This window comes from Centruroides vittatus, unplaced genomic scaffold (assembly GCF_030686945.1).
Source record: "Centruroides vittatus isolate TY-2023 unplaced genomic scaffold, ASM3068694v2 contig_904, whole genome shotgun sequence".
NCBI lineage: Eukaryota > Metazoa > Arthropoda > Arachnida > Scorpiones > Buthidae > Centruroides > Centruroides vittatus.
Genome location: NW_027122594.1, coordinates 824,951 through 843,778, shown reverse-complemented (window position 1 = coordinate 843,778; position 18,828 = coordinate 824,951). Strand labels below are relative to the sequence as shown.

General features: G+C 38.0%; 1 protein-coding gene across 1 annotated transcript in view; it reads left to right on the top strand.

Moving 5' to 3' along the window:
- Nucleotides 1-10,163: 10,163 nt before the first annotated feature.
- The window catches only part of LOC136984121 (protein disulfide-isomerase-like), a 32,075-nt gene continuing 23,410 nt past the window's right edge, over nucleotides 10,164-18,828 (top strand). The window contains exon 1 of the mRNA XM_067281050.1: nucleotides 10,164-10,407. Within this exon, the coding sequence (XP_067137151.1) occupies nucleotides 10,176-10,407 (232 nt within the window). The 5' untranslated portion in view covers nucleotides 10,164-10,175. The remainder of the gene's footprint in view (nucleotides 10,408-18,828) is intronic.

Here is an 18,828-nt window from a genome sequence, read left to right as displayed (position 1 = left end):
TTGGCTAGTAACTTTGTCCGCCGTCCACGAAAACTCTGGCGACGCGTTAATTAATTGTAATTATTAATTAAATTTAAATTAACGCGAAATTACCGGTCGGAGTCGAAAAAGTAATACGCTTGGGACAAAATGTTTCTTTGCAAATAATTGCAATCATTAATAGAAATGGCGGGTTGCTCCGTTTTAAGATTGGCCATTCGGTTTACTATTGTTAAATTTTAACGGCTCCCGATTCATTCGATCCGCGCGGGTGGGAGCGGAGCGTCCGACGCTATTCGGGGTCCTCGGTCGACGGGAAGATTGTCGTGGCGCTAATTTCGGGATTCTTCCGTTCGGTAAAACGTGTTGGGGCCTTCGAAGAGCCGGCGCTCACCTCAAAAACCTCTCGATTTGGGAATTCCTTCCAATGCCTCATCATTGCCATAACCGTTACTGTTAAAGGGGGGAACCGTCCACCGGAGTAATCACTCCGGTGGACGGTTCCCCCTTTAACAGTGGCCATTCGGATTGCCCAGAATGTCTCAAATTACGACCTTTGGCATACAGAGATGTCGAACCTCACCGAAGTCGCAACGTACTGTACGGTACTGTACCTCTCGCTTTCAAAGTCGGTACACCGACTTCGAAAGCCGATCGAGCCTATCCTCGTATTTGTTTTGAGATCTGTGTCAGTTTATTTATCTATCGCGTGTGAAGGTATGTAAACAATTTTGGTTTTCTGTAGCATTTCGTGAGCGTGCGATGTCCGTTTTCAAATAATGCTTCCGCATCGCCTATCAGTCGTAGTATTGAATATTTAACAAAACATTTGGTTTCGGATTCCGCATTTCTGGTAACTTTTCCTCAAAGCCCGATTTTTCTGCTAGTAAAAAGTGAAAATTATAGCCAAAATTTGGCTTCTGCTGCAGAATCACGAGATGAACTTTTCGACACTTGGGTCGCAAGTAGCAGACGTGAAAGATTGGAGGCCGTGTACGCTTTCGTTGTACAAAAATTAACGTCTCTTCATTGCCGGGTGCGGCTGCGAAAAGTGCCGAGAAAGCAATAAGTAATTATTATTTATTTCCAAATTGAAGGAATGCAGACGGTATCGCGGGCACTTTCTGGTGGTAAATTACTCGTGGCTTAAACAATTCTGGACGGTACCTAATGTTGTGAAGACTCTACCTGATGCAGTCTTCATACCGTGTGAAGGCAATCTTCGAATACCTTCGCATGGAAGACCTCCGAAGGTATTTGAAGACTGCTGTCCGAAGACCAAGAAACGAAAGGTAAAACATTTAATTGAAGACGAGTAACGAAGAGTTAGCGACGGCAACAGAAATTCGTTTACGCCGCGCTGAAAAAAAGGGACTCTGCTGCTATTTGTCAAAAAGCTCTCTCTCGCCTCTCCTAAACGGAAACTACGATAAAGAAGGGTGGGAAATATTTGTCCCGCGCAACGATGCCTGTCTGCAAATCCAGTTCTCGCGATGATTGTTGACGCAAATCTTTCCACCCGCCCGTACACAAGCCCGAGAAATTAGATGTAAGGTTGAAGAAAGGAAAAAACAGATACAAGCTGTGAAAGGAATTAAGGCTCTAAGTAGATTTGACGAAATAGATATCAGGAAATATAGCTCGCAAATTTTTCCGAAATGCCGAAACATCCGCCGAAATTACCGGCTCATATTACGGAGCTCACAAAACGATTCCATTGTATTTAGAATGTCTAGCTTACGGCTTTGCCATAAATGTGGATAAATTTGATGCATACACGATAGAATGTAAAACACATCTGAGAGTATAATAGTACGCGATGCCAGTAAGCGTACAGTACATAAAACTATTCCACGGAAAGAACATAATCGCAACTTTAATTCTTCCAATCGACAAACCTGTATTTATCTGTTTCCGTGTGTTCTGTTGTCTTTATTTCTGGCCTTCCGAAGAAGCTCCGGAAGGCCAGAAATAAAGACAACAGAACATACGAGGCAAACATCCAGAGTGGACGCCAACACCGATTTATTGCAAAAGTTATTGATAAATTCAGATCCATTCATTGCCTGTTTTCATTACTACCAAAAACCAATGGCAAATCACTTGCTTCCAAAGTATTCGATTTACTGAGGAACCACCACATAGCTCAAAAACATCATTTTCAGCTCAGTTAGTCAGACCGAGACAATGCTAGAGGAGAACAACAATTCTCCATATATTTGCAATAAACTACTTCCCGTAAACGTTTTAGTGTACTGTACGTATTTTTTTTCTCGGGAAATACTTTCTTGCATTTACTGTACGCTTCTTTTTTACGACGTTTCCTCCGTCAACGAAACATTTCATTTGGGTTCAGACCCGGACCCGACCTGGGCTCTACAATGTCAGATCTACAGGGTGTTCGGAGTCAGCGTGCACTTAATATGTTTATTAACAGACATGTTTCAATGTCAAATACAGGAGGTAAATGCGAATGACAATTATAAAACAATATTGAAAGTGACCCCCGTTAGCATCAATACAGACTTTGATCCTTTTTGTTTCTAAACACTGCTATCAGTTGCTCGCTCGAAGACTGAATGAATGCTGTTATCGCTGCTTTCGAGTCATCCAGCTTGTGCGAACGATCTCGGTACACTGCAGATTTTGCTACTCCCCATACATAAAAGTCTGGTGGATTGTGATTAGATACGTATTATATAAATATGATTAGAAAAGTGCGCAGTGACTTTCCGAACACCGTGTACTTCGAGATACGACTCGTGATGTCCGACGGGATAGGTATGTCTTCGTCTCTCTAGAACTTCTCATTGTAGATAAGTCTGCAATGCGAGAAGTGACCTTCCCAGTGTCACGTGATTATTTGTTACGTTCACTCTGCAACGAGAAGGTGTGAACCTTCTCCTGCATATGTAAATATGCCCATTGAAAATGTATGTAATAATATTTTTATGTCTGCTGTTACGTGTCTGTAGATGTGAACGAACCTTAAAAACGTCACCGACTGACGTAACATCACAATTAAACAAAAACATCCGAGATTAAAAATTATGCCAAGTAAAAATTTATGACAATTTAGGCGACGGTGAAGATTTTTTAGCAGTTTTTTGGTTAAAGATAATCTTGGCGCTTGGAAGTACCGCAAGATTTTTACCCGTGTTGTTAGCGAGGTTGAGGCCGAAGTTTTAAACGCGAAAACGGGTACGTCGGACGTCCAGCGCCGCTTTCTTGTAAGCCTAAAAGTTTGGAATGTCGAGCATGATTCCACTGACTTTCCAAACGCCATTGTCAAACTTCTAGGCTTACGGGAAAGCGGCACTCAACGTCCGAAGTACACGTTTTCGCTTTTAAAACTTCGGCATCAACCTCTCTATTGTTTTCTACACTTCGCCTCCAAGCGCCAAAGCTTGTCTTTACCAGAGAAAAACTCTTAAGAAGAATTTTCACCGTCGTCTAAATTGTCATAAATTTTTACTTGGCGAAAGTTTTTACATCTCGGATGTTTTTGTTTTGTATTACAACAATAAACGCCATACACACATCTAAGCATCGTGTACTTCTTCTACCAGGAATTGCATGTATCGTTGACTATTTGCCTCCATATATAGTATGCGTAAGTTATACTGTAACCAATTCATTACTTCGTATGTAACGCGTTTTATGTCACCACTGTAAGCCTATCTGTAAGCCTAAGGTCATACACGCCAAACTATGCTAAGAGGAACTAGTCATTACATTGTTCGTAATAAAGAATGTCTTGTCTGGCCGGACCCTCCAGGCAATTAAAGTCTAGTCGCGCCACTCGGACCCTAATGCCGGCTCTCCAATTAGCGCCGTCGCCCGATGATTTGTAGAGCGACTCAATGGCTGCACTGCTTGCTTAAGCACTTTGTTGCGGATCGTGCCTGGAATAACTTCCAGTCCCCTGATGACAGCTATTGTAGCTAGTAGGAAACAAGGTCAGTATAAGAAGGTCAGGACGCGTACTGGAGCCGCCATTTTGGGACTTTTGAGTCTTATGTTTAAAACAAACTTGTACGAGCAGTCAGTTTTATACGACATTAATTTAACTAAAATTGCTTAAATTAGTTTAAATAATATCGTATAAAACTGACTGCTCGTACTGTACAAGTTTGTTTTAAACATGCGACTCAAAAAGTCCCAAAATGGCGGCTCCAGTACGCGTCCTGACCTTCTTATATAGACCTTGGTAGGAAACGGCGGTGTACAATCGTGGATGTTTCGTTGCTTTGTGGACGTGCCCGATCCTTCCCGAATAAGGCACGCAACTAAAAACCGTGGTGGATGGAGTCTGGGAAGCCGCTTCCTACCGACCTTTTCAACGATATAGCAATGCAGAAATGAAGCAAAACTTAAAGAAATAACACTCGTAAACAGTTTTATTCCTCTATTTTGCAGAAAATGCGTTGAAAAAATCTAGCAACGAGTTGCATAACTTTCCCGGCTGTTATGAGATTTTGTTTTAAAAACGTTTATATTATTAATAATTGTAAAATAGTGAAAACCTTAATTTTGACGGTAGTGATCAGTTTTATAAAAACAAAATTGCAAATGCTAATAACGAGTATAATCTTAAGTCCGACCACTCGCGAGATACGAAAACTTGCGTACGTCTTCCGAAGTGAATTGGAAAACGGTAGCACCAAAATGGCGGCTTTCAGAAAGTTTCTCTCTTTCTGGCTTCAGCCTTGTGACGCCGTGTGCAGTCAGTTATACTATAACCTTTTGCTTTAAAGAAAAATTTGTATTAGGGCTCCATGTTTGATCATTGGTATTATTAATTATATGTTAAAAATCTGGAGTCTAGACGTCTACAGATTTCCGTCACTCGGTTTACTTGTTTGAATACTTTACTGTCTTAGGGCTCGTCCATAAATTACCACATCTACTGTCGCACTCGGGATGTATTCCTGAGGAGTGCCGGGTTGAACGGCTAAAAATTTTCATACGAATTCAATAAAATTACCACCTCGTGTGACCGCTAATTTATAATTAGTATCCACAAGTTTCCAGAACGTGTTTACGAATTCTGCCACACAAGGGCGTATGTCTTGGCCAGCGGCGTTGCAAGGGGGTGTATCACGCACCAGGCGCCACTCGCAGAGGGGCGCCCAAATGATCTCCAAGACAAACTGTGTGTTTCTAGAAGGGGAGAGGGTCGCCAGTAATGTGTCTTCAAAACAAACTACAGTCAAACCTGTTTTTATGCGCTCTTTTTATGTGCGATTTTTTTAATGCGAATTTTTAATTTGTGCGGTATAGTTGGCGACTAGTCTCGTGCGATTCGTCATGTCTTACGTTGACTTATTATAGCTAAATAAACTTATTATAGCATAAATGCACTTACTATAGTAATATTATTGCATGAATATGCGAAAAATGAAATAATTTACTTTTTAAGTCAACAAAACACCACCTGGACAAAAATATGTAAAACAGACGATAGACCAGACGATGCAGTCAAGTGCTGACATCTGTTGTCAATAAATTCTATTTCGTACGGTTTTGAGTTATTTTCTATGTGAGACTTCTTTTATGCGGTCCCTGTTGACCGCATAAAAAAATATTTTTTAATTGTGTTGCGAAAACTATTTTTTACAGCCATTCGTGAAGTTTCGTGCTATTTTTTAATGCGTCTTTTTTAATGCGGTCCCTATCCCCCGCATAAAAACAGGTTTGACTGTATATGTGTTTATAGAGGGGGAGAGGGCGCCGGTTATGTTCGCTACGCCACTGGTCTTGGCAGTCACGAACTAGGTCTATAAACGTAAGGTCAAGACACGTGATGCATCGCGGCAGTCGCCATGTTGGGGCTTTTTGTGTGTACGTCTTTCTAGACCGAAGCTGATTGTTTTATTCTTAATGTACATTAAGAAAAATATCTGCTTACATTTTATAAGCTTTTTTTAAACAAATGTTAAAGACATTAAACATTGCTCTTTCAGATTTAAAAAAATATGTTTATCACAAGAACCACACGATATTATCTTAATAAATATTCACTAATCGTTCATTTTTCGAAAACATCTTATTTATATTAATGAAATTATTATTAATATTTATTAATTATTGTGAAGATTTCGGCTGTGTGAGATTTATAATATAATAATAAATGATTACTCGCTTAGAAGTCTATGGAAAATTATTTTCCTCTTATAGCTGATGTTTTTCTTTTATTAGGAACAACAGCCATTTAACCCTGTTTAAATTACATTAAAACATGGTTCTCAGCTCAGTACTAGTGTACAGACTGTTTGTGGTAAAGTTTTATTTCTCTGACAGGTTGTATTACAACATTATGTTACTTATTAAGCAGAATAACAGAAACATTAGAATAAAGATTTATTAAACAGAATAAATATTATAATATGTTTTTCGTGGACAGAAAACGCACTTTAAAATTTAAAATAAAATACATAGTAATCGAAATTAAAACTTTCAGTCATTTAAATTAATATTTCATAATAAGTAAGGGTAACGTAACATACTACAAATTGCATATTGTAATGAATAATTGTTGCTTAATAATCATTTTATTACGAAACAACAGAATAAATAAAGATGAAGTAGATATTTCTATTTTTTGTCTACTGTTTAATCAATTTGGTTAATGTTACCTTAGGTAGCCAAGATGGCGGCTCGTCTCTAATTCCAGGAAGGAAACAGTGGGACGCACGTTCTAACCTAACCTAACCTAGTTAATAATTTGGTTACTAATAATTATAAGTAATTTATTAGAATAGGTTAGGTTAGGTTAGAACGTGCGTCCCACTGTTTCCTTGCTGGAATTAGACACGAGCCGCCATCTTGGCTACCTAAGGTAACATTAACCATAAAGGTTTATAAATATACTTATTTAATTCTGTAAAAAAATAATTAAAAAAAGTTTCTAAATGACGGACTTATTATCTATTGCAAGTACAGTATCTTTGAAGGTTTACTTTACATAAAGTTTGTGAGAATGGTTTTCTTTTCATCTAATTTTAATTTACAAAAATATTTCATCTGAGCGCCTGTTTGCAGTTTGTGTAATTCGCCGACCGGTGGTGATAAGGAACTGGAAAACCCGTTCCCCAGCACCAATATAAAGTTGCCGTCTTTTAGGTGGGGATCAGTTGATTGCACGTCAGGATGAACCTAAGAGAAGTTTGCAGTTTGCATGTGGGTGTGGCGGAGGATGCAATTGATGGCAAAATGGAAAACCGTTTATTTTGCAACATTTATGCTTACATCGGCAATTGGTAGTTCCGCTTCTTTATAGTCCTTTCGCGTGGAGAATACTTCAAACTTGATCTTAGCCCCGGGGTGGACGAGATAGGATCGCTGGACGATGCGGATGATGGATGAGATGAAGCTGCGGCGTCCTAGGTGATCGGCGGTAGTACAACACAAATAGACAGAGCACAACTTTGGCTTAATCCAGAAGAGACTGTCCTTTCGACCTCGAAACTCCGATTTTTATAGTTTTCTTTCCACTATCCGCGTTTCGGATTGGTCCCTCGTCCCATTTCTCGTTTCCCGATTGGTCTCCCTCTTCTTTCCTGGGGAAAACCGAGACCGACTCGGGTCACGAGAAAGGCTCGATTCGAAGTGTCTATTTGACACCCTTTGTCGACTATGCTCGGAGATTGTTGATAGAATTACAACACTTGCGCTCATAATTTAACCCGTTGTTGGTAAACGCTGTCATTTTGGAATTCTAACGGTCATACGCGATGTTTTTCTATCCTTCAAATCTTTCCCTTTTTCCGAAATTGTTTTCCCAAATTGACTATTTATGAGTACTTGAGTCAGATTTCTACCTGTTTATCAGCGCTTGTGTCAGAATTCTACCTTTGGGTTTGACATTAACAGGTCGTTTAACACGTGTTGGTGTCGTCCCGGGACTCGTTGTTTACATTTTGTGTCACGTTATTTAGATTAAGTTTTTTTTCTCTCTCTCTTTTATCTATTGTTAATCTTTTTTACACAAAAATTCTGCAATTTATGCGATTTCGGACCTCGTTCGGGTCCTCATAATGTAAAAGTGCATGTGAATATAGAAAATTAAATATATTCTTATTTTAACAAATATCTTCAAATTTCTTCTCCAATTTTGCATTTCAAAACTAAATAAATTTATCCTCGTACTTTACCATACGAACCATTGACATAGCTTTTTATTTTGAAACCTATTTAATACAACAACAAGAAATCCAACTAATTGAGATCGAAAGAAACAATCAGCTTCGCTCTAGAAACACCGTACACACAAAAAGAGCCCCAACATGGCTACTGCCGCGATGCATCATCGTGTCTTGACCTTATCTTTATAGACCTAGTTCGTGGCAAGATCTATATAAATAGGTCTGTACACGAACGTTACCTTACTTGTGGAGCCGCCATTTTGAGACTTTTCGAGTAGGGCAGGTTTTAACCCACTCTTTCGCATTTTTGAGTACTTAAGTATAGCGATTGGCACGGAAACCCGATGTAGGGAATACTCTAACAAGTCCCAAAATGGCCGCTGCCGCAAAGGGTGTCCAGACCTATTTATTTAGACTCGGGTTTGAAAATTCCATCGACCCGTTCGGGAATGTAAATAACGGCGAGGGCAATACAGACGTCGGTGGTTTCAAAGAAAATAAAAGATACGACGGACATGGCTTGTTTTGACAGCTCCATTATATTATTCGGGTCACGTCTTCACATTACCGTTTACAAAACAAAAGAAATTGTAAAATTGCCCGCGAAATTATAATACGTGATTACGCGAATATTTAAAATGAAAAAGGTAAAAATAAACATATTTATTTTATCACTTTAAATACATTTTTTATCATTTTATCTGCGAGTTTCCGGCATGTAATTACTCGGCGCTTCTGTCAATATACATGGCCGATCATTTTACGTATAAGATTCTGTAGGCGATACTTTCGCCACGGCCACGGTATATCATTCGTCCTATTAATTTCGTAGGTATACGGGAGCAAAGACGTTTTCCGTCTGCGGCACTAAGTGGGTCGGGCCGCCGTGGTAAGTAGGGGGTTTTTAAACGCCATCTGCCGGTAAGAGCCGAAATTAGGATGGGCCCGGTGGCTCCGGGAGGGGGTTTAGACGGCGCTTTTAGCGCGCGCGGAAGGCGGGACCCGGCGTTCGTCCGTCGTCCTTGTAGTTCACACGGAAAGGCCGCGTCGACACATTTATTTAACTCGATTGGTTTTTGTCACTTTCCTCGGGTCCGGCGCGAGTTTTGTCGACCGGGCGGCGGATTTCCCAGAAAAAAAGCACACGTGCAAAGATAGGGTCGAGCGTAAAGATAACGACTCCGAAGTTCTGTTAGATTTTGTAGATTGGATAAGGCCGCGTTAAATATATCGTAAATTTATACGCCGGATATTAAAAATTCAAAGCCGCTTCCTTCGCGTAAACCACGTTTTAAGCGCCAAATCGTTTCTTCTCCGCCATAAATAAATCGTAGGAAATTTCCATTTTCTTTCCGGCAAAGGCAATAAGGCCAAGTTTAAGTTCTCTTTGAAGTTTCCTTTTCTTGGCATTCCAATTAAAAAATCGGCAAATTTATTTATACCGATAACGCTTCCGGGCCGGAAGTCGACCTTTAATTAATTGGCGGCCGGCGGTTCCCCTCCCGACCATTTTCGAAAGAAAAAAAGGACGAAGGAGTTCGGCCACACCTCCATTTTCTGGCCGGTACCGTTCGTATTTTTTTATTGCAGGGGGACGTCCAAACGTATGGCGGGTTATTAAAATGCGGGGACTTGGTTTTCGTAATAAACTTATAAAGAATTTACCTAATTAGTATTATTAGGTCCGTTCGTTTGCCTATCCGGCGGACAGAAAATGCTTTAATTTACCCGTGCGACGATGATTTTGGAAGTAATGCCCGCGCCTCGGTCCGAGAAATACGGGGTAGCTGACATTTTTAAATATTTCCGGCTCTTCCTCTACCGATTTTCTTTTCTCCGCCTCTCCGTCTTATAAATACCCACGTGGCCAAACGCCCGCGTTACTGGTTACGGCGGAAAAACTCCGCAACGCATTTCCGGAAATTAACCGACGTGCTCGAAAAATGTCAAATTTCCTCCACCCCGACTGTTTTCTCCCCCCGGAACGACCACCTTGCCCGCGTCACGTGGGCACTTTTGAACCATTCGGACGTCAACACGATTCCCGAAATGCCGTATAAACGCATGCGCCAGCCCCGCGCAACACATCGCCGCGTTCGAAACCCTTCGTCGTGTTCCGGCCGTATTTACAACACTATGAGTTTATTTAATAAATTAATACCCGTAGCCTTATACGTAACGGTAGTGGCGTGCCAAGTGGGAGAAGACGACGTCCTGGTATTGAAGAAAGACAACTTCGATCGAGAAATAGAAAACAACAAACACGTCTTGGTCGAATTCTGTAAGTATTTATCCTCCTTTCTCTTTCCTCTCCCTCTTCAAATCTATCATCTTCTTTATTTCCATCCTTAAATTACCGAATGTCGTCTCTGCCTCCGTATGCTGCGCTCGTTTTACTATTTACCTCTAAAATTCTTATTAAATTCTTAAGTTTTGTATTTGTTCCTACCTGTGTATTTACCATTATTAAGTTTGTAATTGATTAATATCGAAAAACGCGTTTGTATTGTTAATCTACCATTGTTAATTCCAAAGATCGTATCTTGACGGTTTAAATTACGCGTGTGTAAACGTAAAATGGAAAGTAAATCAGAGTCTGTGGGAAAACTGTAAACGATTACCGTAAATAAATACGTACCGTGTGTCACTCGGACATGCCGGTTACGGCATAAGGGACGGAGAGACAATATATTGTGTGTTAAGGAAATTGCGAGGAATACGATTACGTACGTTTAAAAGCTCGGAGTTTAGAATTTTTACTCGCGAATTACTTTAATTTGCCTTTCTGGATAAAAAAATAACAATCGTAGATTTTCTTCTTTTTGAACGTGTGCGATGTTTCCCATCCGTCGCCGAACTAAAAGACTAATAATCGTTACGTTTATGGTATTGTTTGTCTGTCGTCGATGTATTACATTTATTCTTTGGTGTTTCGTCGAAGACGACCGCCGTCGAAAAATTAGTCTGGCCGTAAATTATGCTTGCGGTTGCCGGTGCCGCCTTTCCGGACGTGTCCGAGGATGCTTCGGGTTCCCGGGCGTGTCTGTAGGTGTCGTCGACACCGTGCGGACCGCCGGTCGTTCGGCGGACTTCGGATCCCGTGTCTCTCCGGGACGGCAGCAGGGCGTGCCCGGTTCGGACGGCGGTCCGACGTTACGTCCCTTTGGTACGTTACCGTAGCTGTGCGCGGTGTGCGAATTCGGTGCGAGACGGATCGTCTGTAGTTTGTTTGAGCGATTTCTCTCGCTTCGAAGTTAAACGAATCGTTTTGTAATATGCATTATCCTTTTAACTTTTTTTACAAATTACGGTTCAAGAAAAATCCCCTATTCGCGTATGGGTTTGCCTCGGATGGACTCGCAGAACCTCTGTCTGCGGGACTATTATAAACGTTAATCTATAAATATCACAAGAGAGACGTCGTTCGACTTCTAGCTTTTGTCAACGATGCATATTACGTAAAAATTCCGATACGGAAACTCTAGATGGGCATGTTTGCAATATATTAGTACGGCATACGACTTAAAATATTTAAAATTACGACGTTTTGTAAATTATGTGCAAAAATAGCATTTGTCGTTCGTTACCGAAGGAACAGACTAAAATACTAACGATGTAGTTACGAGTGGGCCGGTTACGTCCGACCGGACCGTACGAAATGCAAAAATACGACTCTGAGTATTTGCACACGTCGTTCTGCAACGTTCGTCTAAACGTCTTGTCTTAAAATTAAGAATGCCAAATTTTAAATACGAAAAGTGCTCGTACCCCTTTGGAAGGAGAGAAAGGAACTCGTCCGTACTTTTCAAACCGCCGTGGTGACTGCAGAGGTGGCTACGGCAAAACGGCTCGAATGCCGTCGGCGTCCGTTCCTGTCTGATTTAGTTTCCGCACTTGCAAAATTTCCGTAATGGTTCTGAGACGTGACGGAAAGACGAAGTTACTCTGCGGGCACGTTTACCCGACTCGACCTTACGGTTTTTCCAGTAAACTTTACATATTAGTCATTAAATAAGACCGCTTATTTTTATAATCCTATATTTATATCCGGTATCGAAATTTCGTACGATTAAGCACCAAAAATACGACTTTTAAAATGTTTTAGCTTGGATTTTGTCGTACCGACCGAATCGCCGAGTTCAATTATACTATTTTATACTTAGATACTCCATAAAATTTCTTGATGATAGTGTAATTTAAGAAATGAAATTTTGTAATTTTTTTATTTTAGATTTAACCGTAAAATAAACGAAAATTTTTGATGTTTTTAGGATACTTGAATGCGACGTATTGAATTATCTTATTTACAAATTAAATGGCTTTTTATTTAAATACGTCTGCTATAAATATTAAAATGTCTCGTATTGTTACAATGAAGTTTGAAAATAAAAATAATAATTTTGATTTCTTTATGCTAGTCTAATATTTAGACAATAAAAGCTACAATTCTAATAAAATTATTTAATATAAATATTTGAAGCAAGCTCGTAATTAGTTTATTTTAACAGCTGTGTCTAGAATGTTTTAGTGTTTTGTCAAGGAAGACAGTTTTTACCTAATTAAACATTACTATGCAGTTGGTATTCAGGTGTGAAAGCAAAAGTGGCAGCTGTTCCCGCTCTAAACAGTCGGAAATGCAACATTAATGGTCTATTTATAATAGTGGATAATTCTTTTATTTTTATTTAATTGTTTTAGTTTTAAATGATGTTTTCTAATAGCAAAAAAGAATTTAAATTCTATATAATCCAAATATCTAAAGTTCATTTCGACGTGTCTCAGAGTGACGGTGCTAAACAGATATAAAAATCGCATCTTCCTCTAGTAGACGGTGCACTTACCGTAAATGAAGCTATCTACAGTTGTTTTTGTTTCGCATGTGCACTATTTATTATTATTTTCTATATTTATTATAATAAATATAGAATTTATATATGTTAAGGAAGTTCTTACTAAGACACAAATTCAAATGGCAGGATACAGAATCGAGTATAATTGTCGGCATTCTTACGCATTAAAGGTTTATACCGAAGTATTTACCGTTACTTATTTTTAAGGATGGGGCGATTGTCAACTTAGCCGATTAATGACGAATGATCGAGCAAGGTTGTATAATCATTTAATTGTACGATTAATCTTTCGCTAATCGTTGTCAGATATTTTAAAAAATATCTTATAAAATTTAACAAAAATAGAAGTTTTAGTTTATTTATGTGTGGTTTAAAATTGTATGAAAATATTGAAAAATGAATTACATAAATTGTTCTCAATCCAAGTTGGATTACTCCTATGTATTTTAATAGTCGGAGATTTGATTTGTATTCAAAGAAAGGAAAGACTTTGATTGTTTTGTTCTTTTCTATAGTTGCCATTAGTTAGTAAGAAACAATTGCAGTCGGTTTATTCAATATCATAGCCAGGTGCACAGCATACTTGCACCACTGTAAAAAGAATAGGGAATTGCAGTCCCTTTAAACTATCCTTCCGGTGTCATCTCAAGTTTTCTACCAAAAATTGTAGGGGGAAAAATTGTTCTGTAGTAAATCAATAGTATAACCTTTACCCCATTCTTTTCATCATCCACTCATGATTTAAAATATAGTAGTCATTTTCTATACAAAATATTTTGGATAAACTATAATTTTTTTTATTGTCACAAAAGTTAATTAAATTAATATATATTTGAAGTGTAGTTCCCAGCATCTTTAAAATTCCAGAAACAAGAGGTTTTGTCATCAGTAATATTTTTTCCTACCCGACTGACAGTTAGGTGTGACCTGTGACCATTATCGACAGTTAAGATCTTTATGTGGCCCGTATAACAAAGAGCTGGACACCATTCTGACAGCCAAAACTCTTTAGATCTTTTCTTGCTCTAAATTTGGATTTTGTAGATGGGGAAGAACTAGTCTGTTGACAAAATAGAGCTGCGTGATATAAAAGATGTGTATAACATGGATGAAGCCATCTTATTTTACCAATGAAAGAATAGAACTTCTTAAACTAAGTTTCACAAAACGGCTGAAAATGTTTGTTCTCCTATCTTATGGATTAAAACTGCTAGAAAAATAAGTGTGAAAGGTTTTGTGAAACTTAGTTAATTATTATTACTGATATTCTAGACACACCAAATTCCAAATGTAACATTTAAATTGGAATTTTGTGGTATAACATAAAAAAATTTTCGAAGATATAAAGCAAGGACAATTTTCATTTACCATAAAAAGTAATTGCCCATACAGGAGCAGCATAAAGAAATACAGACAAAATTATTGAATGAAATAGTTTTACATAGATAAAAGCAGAATTAATTTTAGCTGTTGAAAGAATAGGCCATATTGAACCCATTGCCATTTTAGCCTTACATGTACAGTGGGTGATCGGTTAACAAACAGTTTGGTTAATCGGATAACGAACACTTTCACGAAAGATTTTTATGTTCGGACAACGAACACCTCGCAGAACAAACACAAGAAGCGATGTAAAATAATGAATACCGATTGGTCTTCCTTTGTCTTCGGGCAACAATTCGGAACTTTTCGGAGTGTGAGAGATGTCGACGTTGGTACTTGACCCGGTATATACCGATCAGATAGAATTCCTCCGATCTTTGAAACTCTCCCTTGTAATTCCAGCCTTTTATTTTTCTAACAGAAACAATTCTATTATAGTATTCGTGAGACCGTCGGGCTGGCACTCGTTAAGTTTTGCATCAGTTTTTATTTTTGAAAGGCGAGAGTATAACAGCAAAGGTAGAGAGCGAGCAGAAAATGTCTGATGTTGCTGGGCAATATGGCTTGAACAGATCTACAGTAGGCTGAGTTGAATCTTATCTAAGAAAGATACAGTATAATCAAGAAGACTCAAGCAGCTTAAGGAGTAACAAAAATCACATCTGAGAAATAAAGAACATTGAAGAGCTCATAATGGAACCTGAAACTGATCTGACGATAGAAGAATGCCAAGAACTCTCGAATGAAGAACACCAAGAAACTCGATGAGATATGTTTTCTTCAGAAAAAGAGAATTAATGTCGATATCTGCTATTAAACATTTTTTGAAGAAGTGGGAGGATGTCAGAACGACAGTCTTAGAATGGCATCCAAACCAGGTTGAGGTTAATAGGCTTGGGGATCTCTACAATTACAATGCTATTAATTACTTCTGAAAAATCTTGAAGAAGAGAGAAAAGCAATCGACATTAGACACATTCTTTAACCCCCACAAACAGAAAAAACATGACTAATAAAAATGCAAGACTGTGTATATATGTATTTTTATTATTACATATAAATAAATGTAGTAAGAAAGTATATTTTTTTATTTTTTGGGGTTTCCAGAAGGAATTAATCAAATTCCCATAAAAACCTATGGTAAATCGATAATCGGTTAACGAACGATTCGGATAGCGAACAAAGTCTTGGAATGGATTACGTTCGTTAACCGATCACCCACTGTATTATAATTTTTGGCCTGTAAAAAATGTCTCGGAGACAAAAATAATACTTCCAAGTATACGTAATTCAGATGGTAGTGGTAGTGACAAGAAAACTGCAAATTTTATTAGAAGATCTGTGAAGCCCCACTGTTTTAAAAAACTTTGATCTTTCTATTTATTATCACCAAAGGCACAATAAAAAGGGATGGATGACATCTCTACTTTTCCAAGAATTTGCTGAAGATTTTATTAGGGATAAAAAGAGAGAAAACTGTAGTGACATGCTATTAATTGATAACGCACCTTATCATAAGACAGTCAATTTGAACAGTGTGGAAATCACTTCTTCCAACTATTAGTGTGAAAATTTTTCAGCCATTTGATGCTAGCATAATGAAAAGTTTTAAATCTAACTACAGATGACACCAAATAAGAAAAATTACCAAATGATGAAATTCTTATTGAAAGATTCCCGAAATCAGTACTATAGCTAATTAAAAAATTGCGAGATGAAGCGACATCGACGACAAAAAATAATGCTGACTGCACACTGGCCTATTCGGAGAGAAAGCACAAATTGACGAGGATGATAATAACATTATTCAAATTTTAGGCAGTAATTTAAGCTATCTTTAAAACATGACTTCCATAATCAAACTTGCTGCTGAAGAATTGACTTGAAATTGACCTTAATGAGGATAATTATGTGGAATTAACCACAGAAGAAATAGTGAACTGCAAGAAAAAAATGACGATCATCACAATGACTATGACATAGAAAATACTTCAGTAACTGCGAAAAAAGCTCTGGTTTGTTTAGAGAAAATTTGGCATTTTCTGGAGATAAGTGCATCTAGTAAGGATTATTTGATGTCTGTTGATTCGTTGATTACATTTATCTCAATGACTCATGTAAATAATGTAGTTCAAAGCACTTTATAAGTAAAAAAAACAATAAGTATAATATAAATGAAGGAAATATGATAGTTGTTGTTGTTATTCTGATATTTCTGTTTGCATGCTGTTTTCAATAAACAGTCACACTTACCTTTCTGAAATGGTCTGAGAACCAATGGTAGCAGTTTAAAGGAAGTTGACTATAGTGTGCTCATAACTCTTTTGTCCACAACAACTTTAATATATGCTATTGGAGCTGGATCTCAGATTCAGACCTGCGGTCCACCGCCCGGTGGTTACTGTAGGGACTGGACGTTTGGCCGGATTCCTTTGATGCTCTTTGCCGAGTGTCTTGGGTGTCTAGCACGTTAACTCTTTTGTCATTGCAAGCCCTAGTCTGTCTGAGTTGTTGTCTTTGTCAGTATTCTTGTTTAGTAATAAGTTAACTTTAAGTTAGTATAACTAGTTTTAAGTTAGATTAAGATAGCTATAAGTTAATTTTAAGTTAGTTATATTTGCTGTTTCTCCTAGTTGTTTCAGTTAAGTTATTTTGCTTCTTATAGGGCTTGCTAGCTTAGTTTCTGTATTATTTCAGTATTAATTTGAAGCCATTACTTTAGTTTTAAGCATTAAACTTTATTCTGTCTAGTTTGTATGTAGCTGCGCTACTTATTGGTGCTACAACTCAGGTTTTTTTTAAGACCCACAGTCTTACAGCCTAAAAACTGCATGCCGACATTAATCGTAGAGAGAGTATTAACCTTACATACACCACTCAGAGGGATCCTTCCTTTCTCTTCTTTCTATCTCCTCATCCTCCTTTTTTCCTCCTCCTTTCACTGCTTAAACATTTTGTGTATGGCTGTTGTCTTTTGTTAAATAAATATAATGTGTTTTCATATTCAGATAACAAAGGAAATCAGTCTCTCTTTTGTTTAGCATCCTGTGCACATTGCATTCTAGTAGACCTGCTTGATGCTAAGAAGGAAAACTGCATGATTGCCTATGTAATTGACTTAAAATCAATGCAGTTGGAACATAACAACTAAGTTTATCAACTGGAGGGGATTCTTAAAAATGCATGGGCACTATGCATTTTCTCTTCCTCTGTTCCCTTAATGCAATCCTATTCTTGGATGACCGGTATAACTAACCTATCTGTAATAGCTACAATTCCCAACCATCCAGATCTATGAACATGTCCAGTGTCCAATTGGGAGGTCAAAGCAAACACTGGATACTTTTATTTGAATAATGTACTATGGTAATTATTATAAACAAAATTATCTCATTAAGCTATTTCTAAATTTCTTGACTTTTGTTCAAGATAAGGTTTAGTTATCTTTATTAATGTAGAACATGATTTATATACTTGATAGTTCAATACTGATGCCATTCCCGGTGATTGGATGTGGTGAGAGTGGAGATATTTTAGTCTTTCTATGTATTTTTACTAATTATCAAATAACAGTCAATGGAGGTGTCAATTAGTACACTTAATGATTAGCAGACAATTAATTGGTACATCTTTACATATTTTATTAACAAAATCATTCTTTATTATTACATGAACTATTTAGATATTCTGGGTGTTCAGAAAATAACACACCATAGGAGCACCTAATGAAGCAAGAATGCCATCAAGTGCTTCTAGGGTGTACCTTACAACATTAACCTGACTGCTGGTCTTGGGTACTGTACCTTCCATCTGTGATAGGCTTGGAGATTATATGGCTGCAATGTGCTTTCAAAAGCTGCTGATGTAATTTCCAATGTAAATGTTCAATGATTACTAATACAGAGTTGAAACAATGTGTGACAGAATGAGATACAGTGAGAAGACAGAGACGAGCGAGATGTTACAATTTTATCTTTAGGAATTCAGCACAAGAGATGTCACAGCCTGATTCCATGCATTGCCTTTCAATCAGTCCTAGCCCCAACATACTACAATTCTAAGAATGGTATCTAAATTTTGGCTTGCAAATGACTTGAATGATGCTCTGAGATCTGGGAGTTGTACAACAGCTGATGCAGCTATGACATCATAACCACATCTGCAGTAAACCCAAGTACTTCTGTTTGCCATGTGTCTTTGGAGGCAGGGATTGGATCAAGTTTTATGCTTGGAGTGTTAGCCGAATGATTAGTTGACTGCAGAGTTCTTGGACCATTTTTTATTGGCAGCATCTTTTAATTTCCAATTGTATTTGGAATTCTTAGTAGAGCTTGTTGGACTACTGTTTACAGATGTGGTGCTTGATTACGCTATATTCTACCAAAGCTGTGGAGCCCTACCAATTGTGGTCTCCCAGTTAGAGAGTGGTTACAATGCTACTTTTCCAGGAATGGGGATTGGTCAAGGAC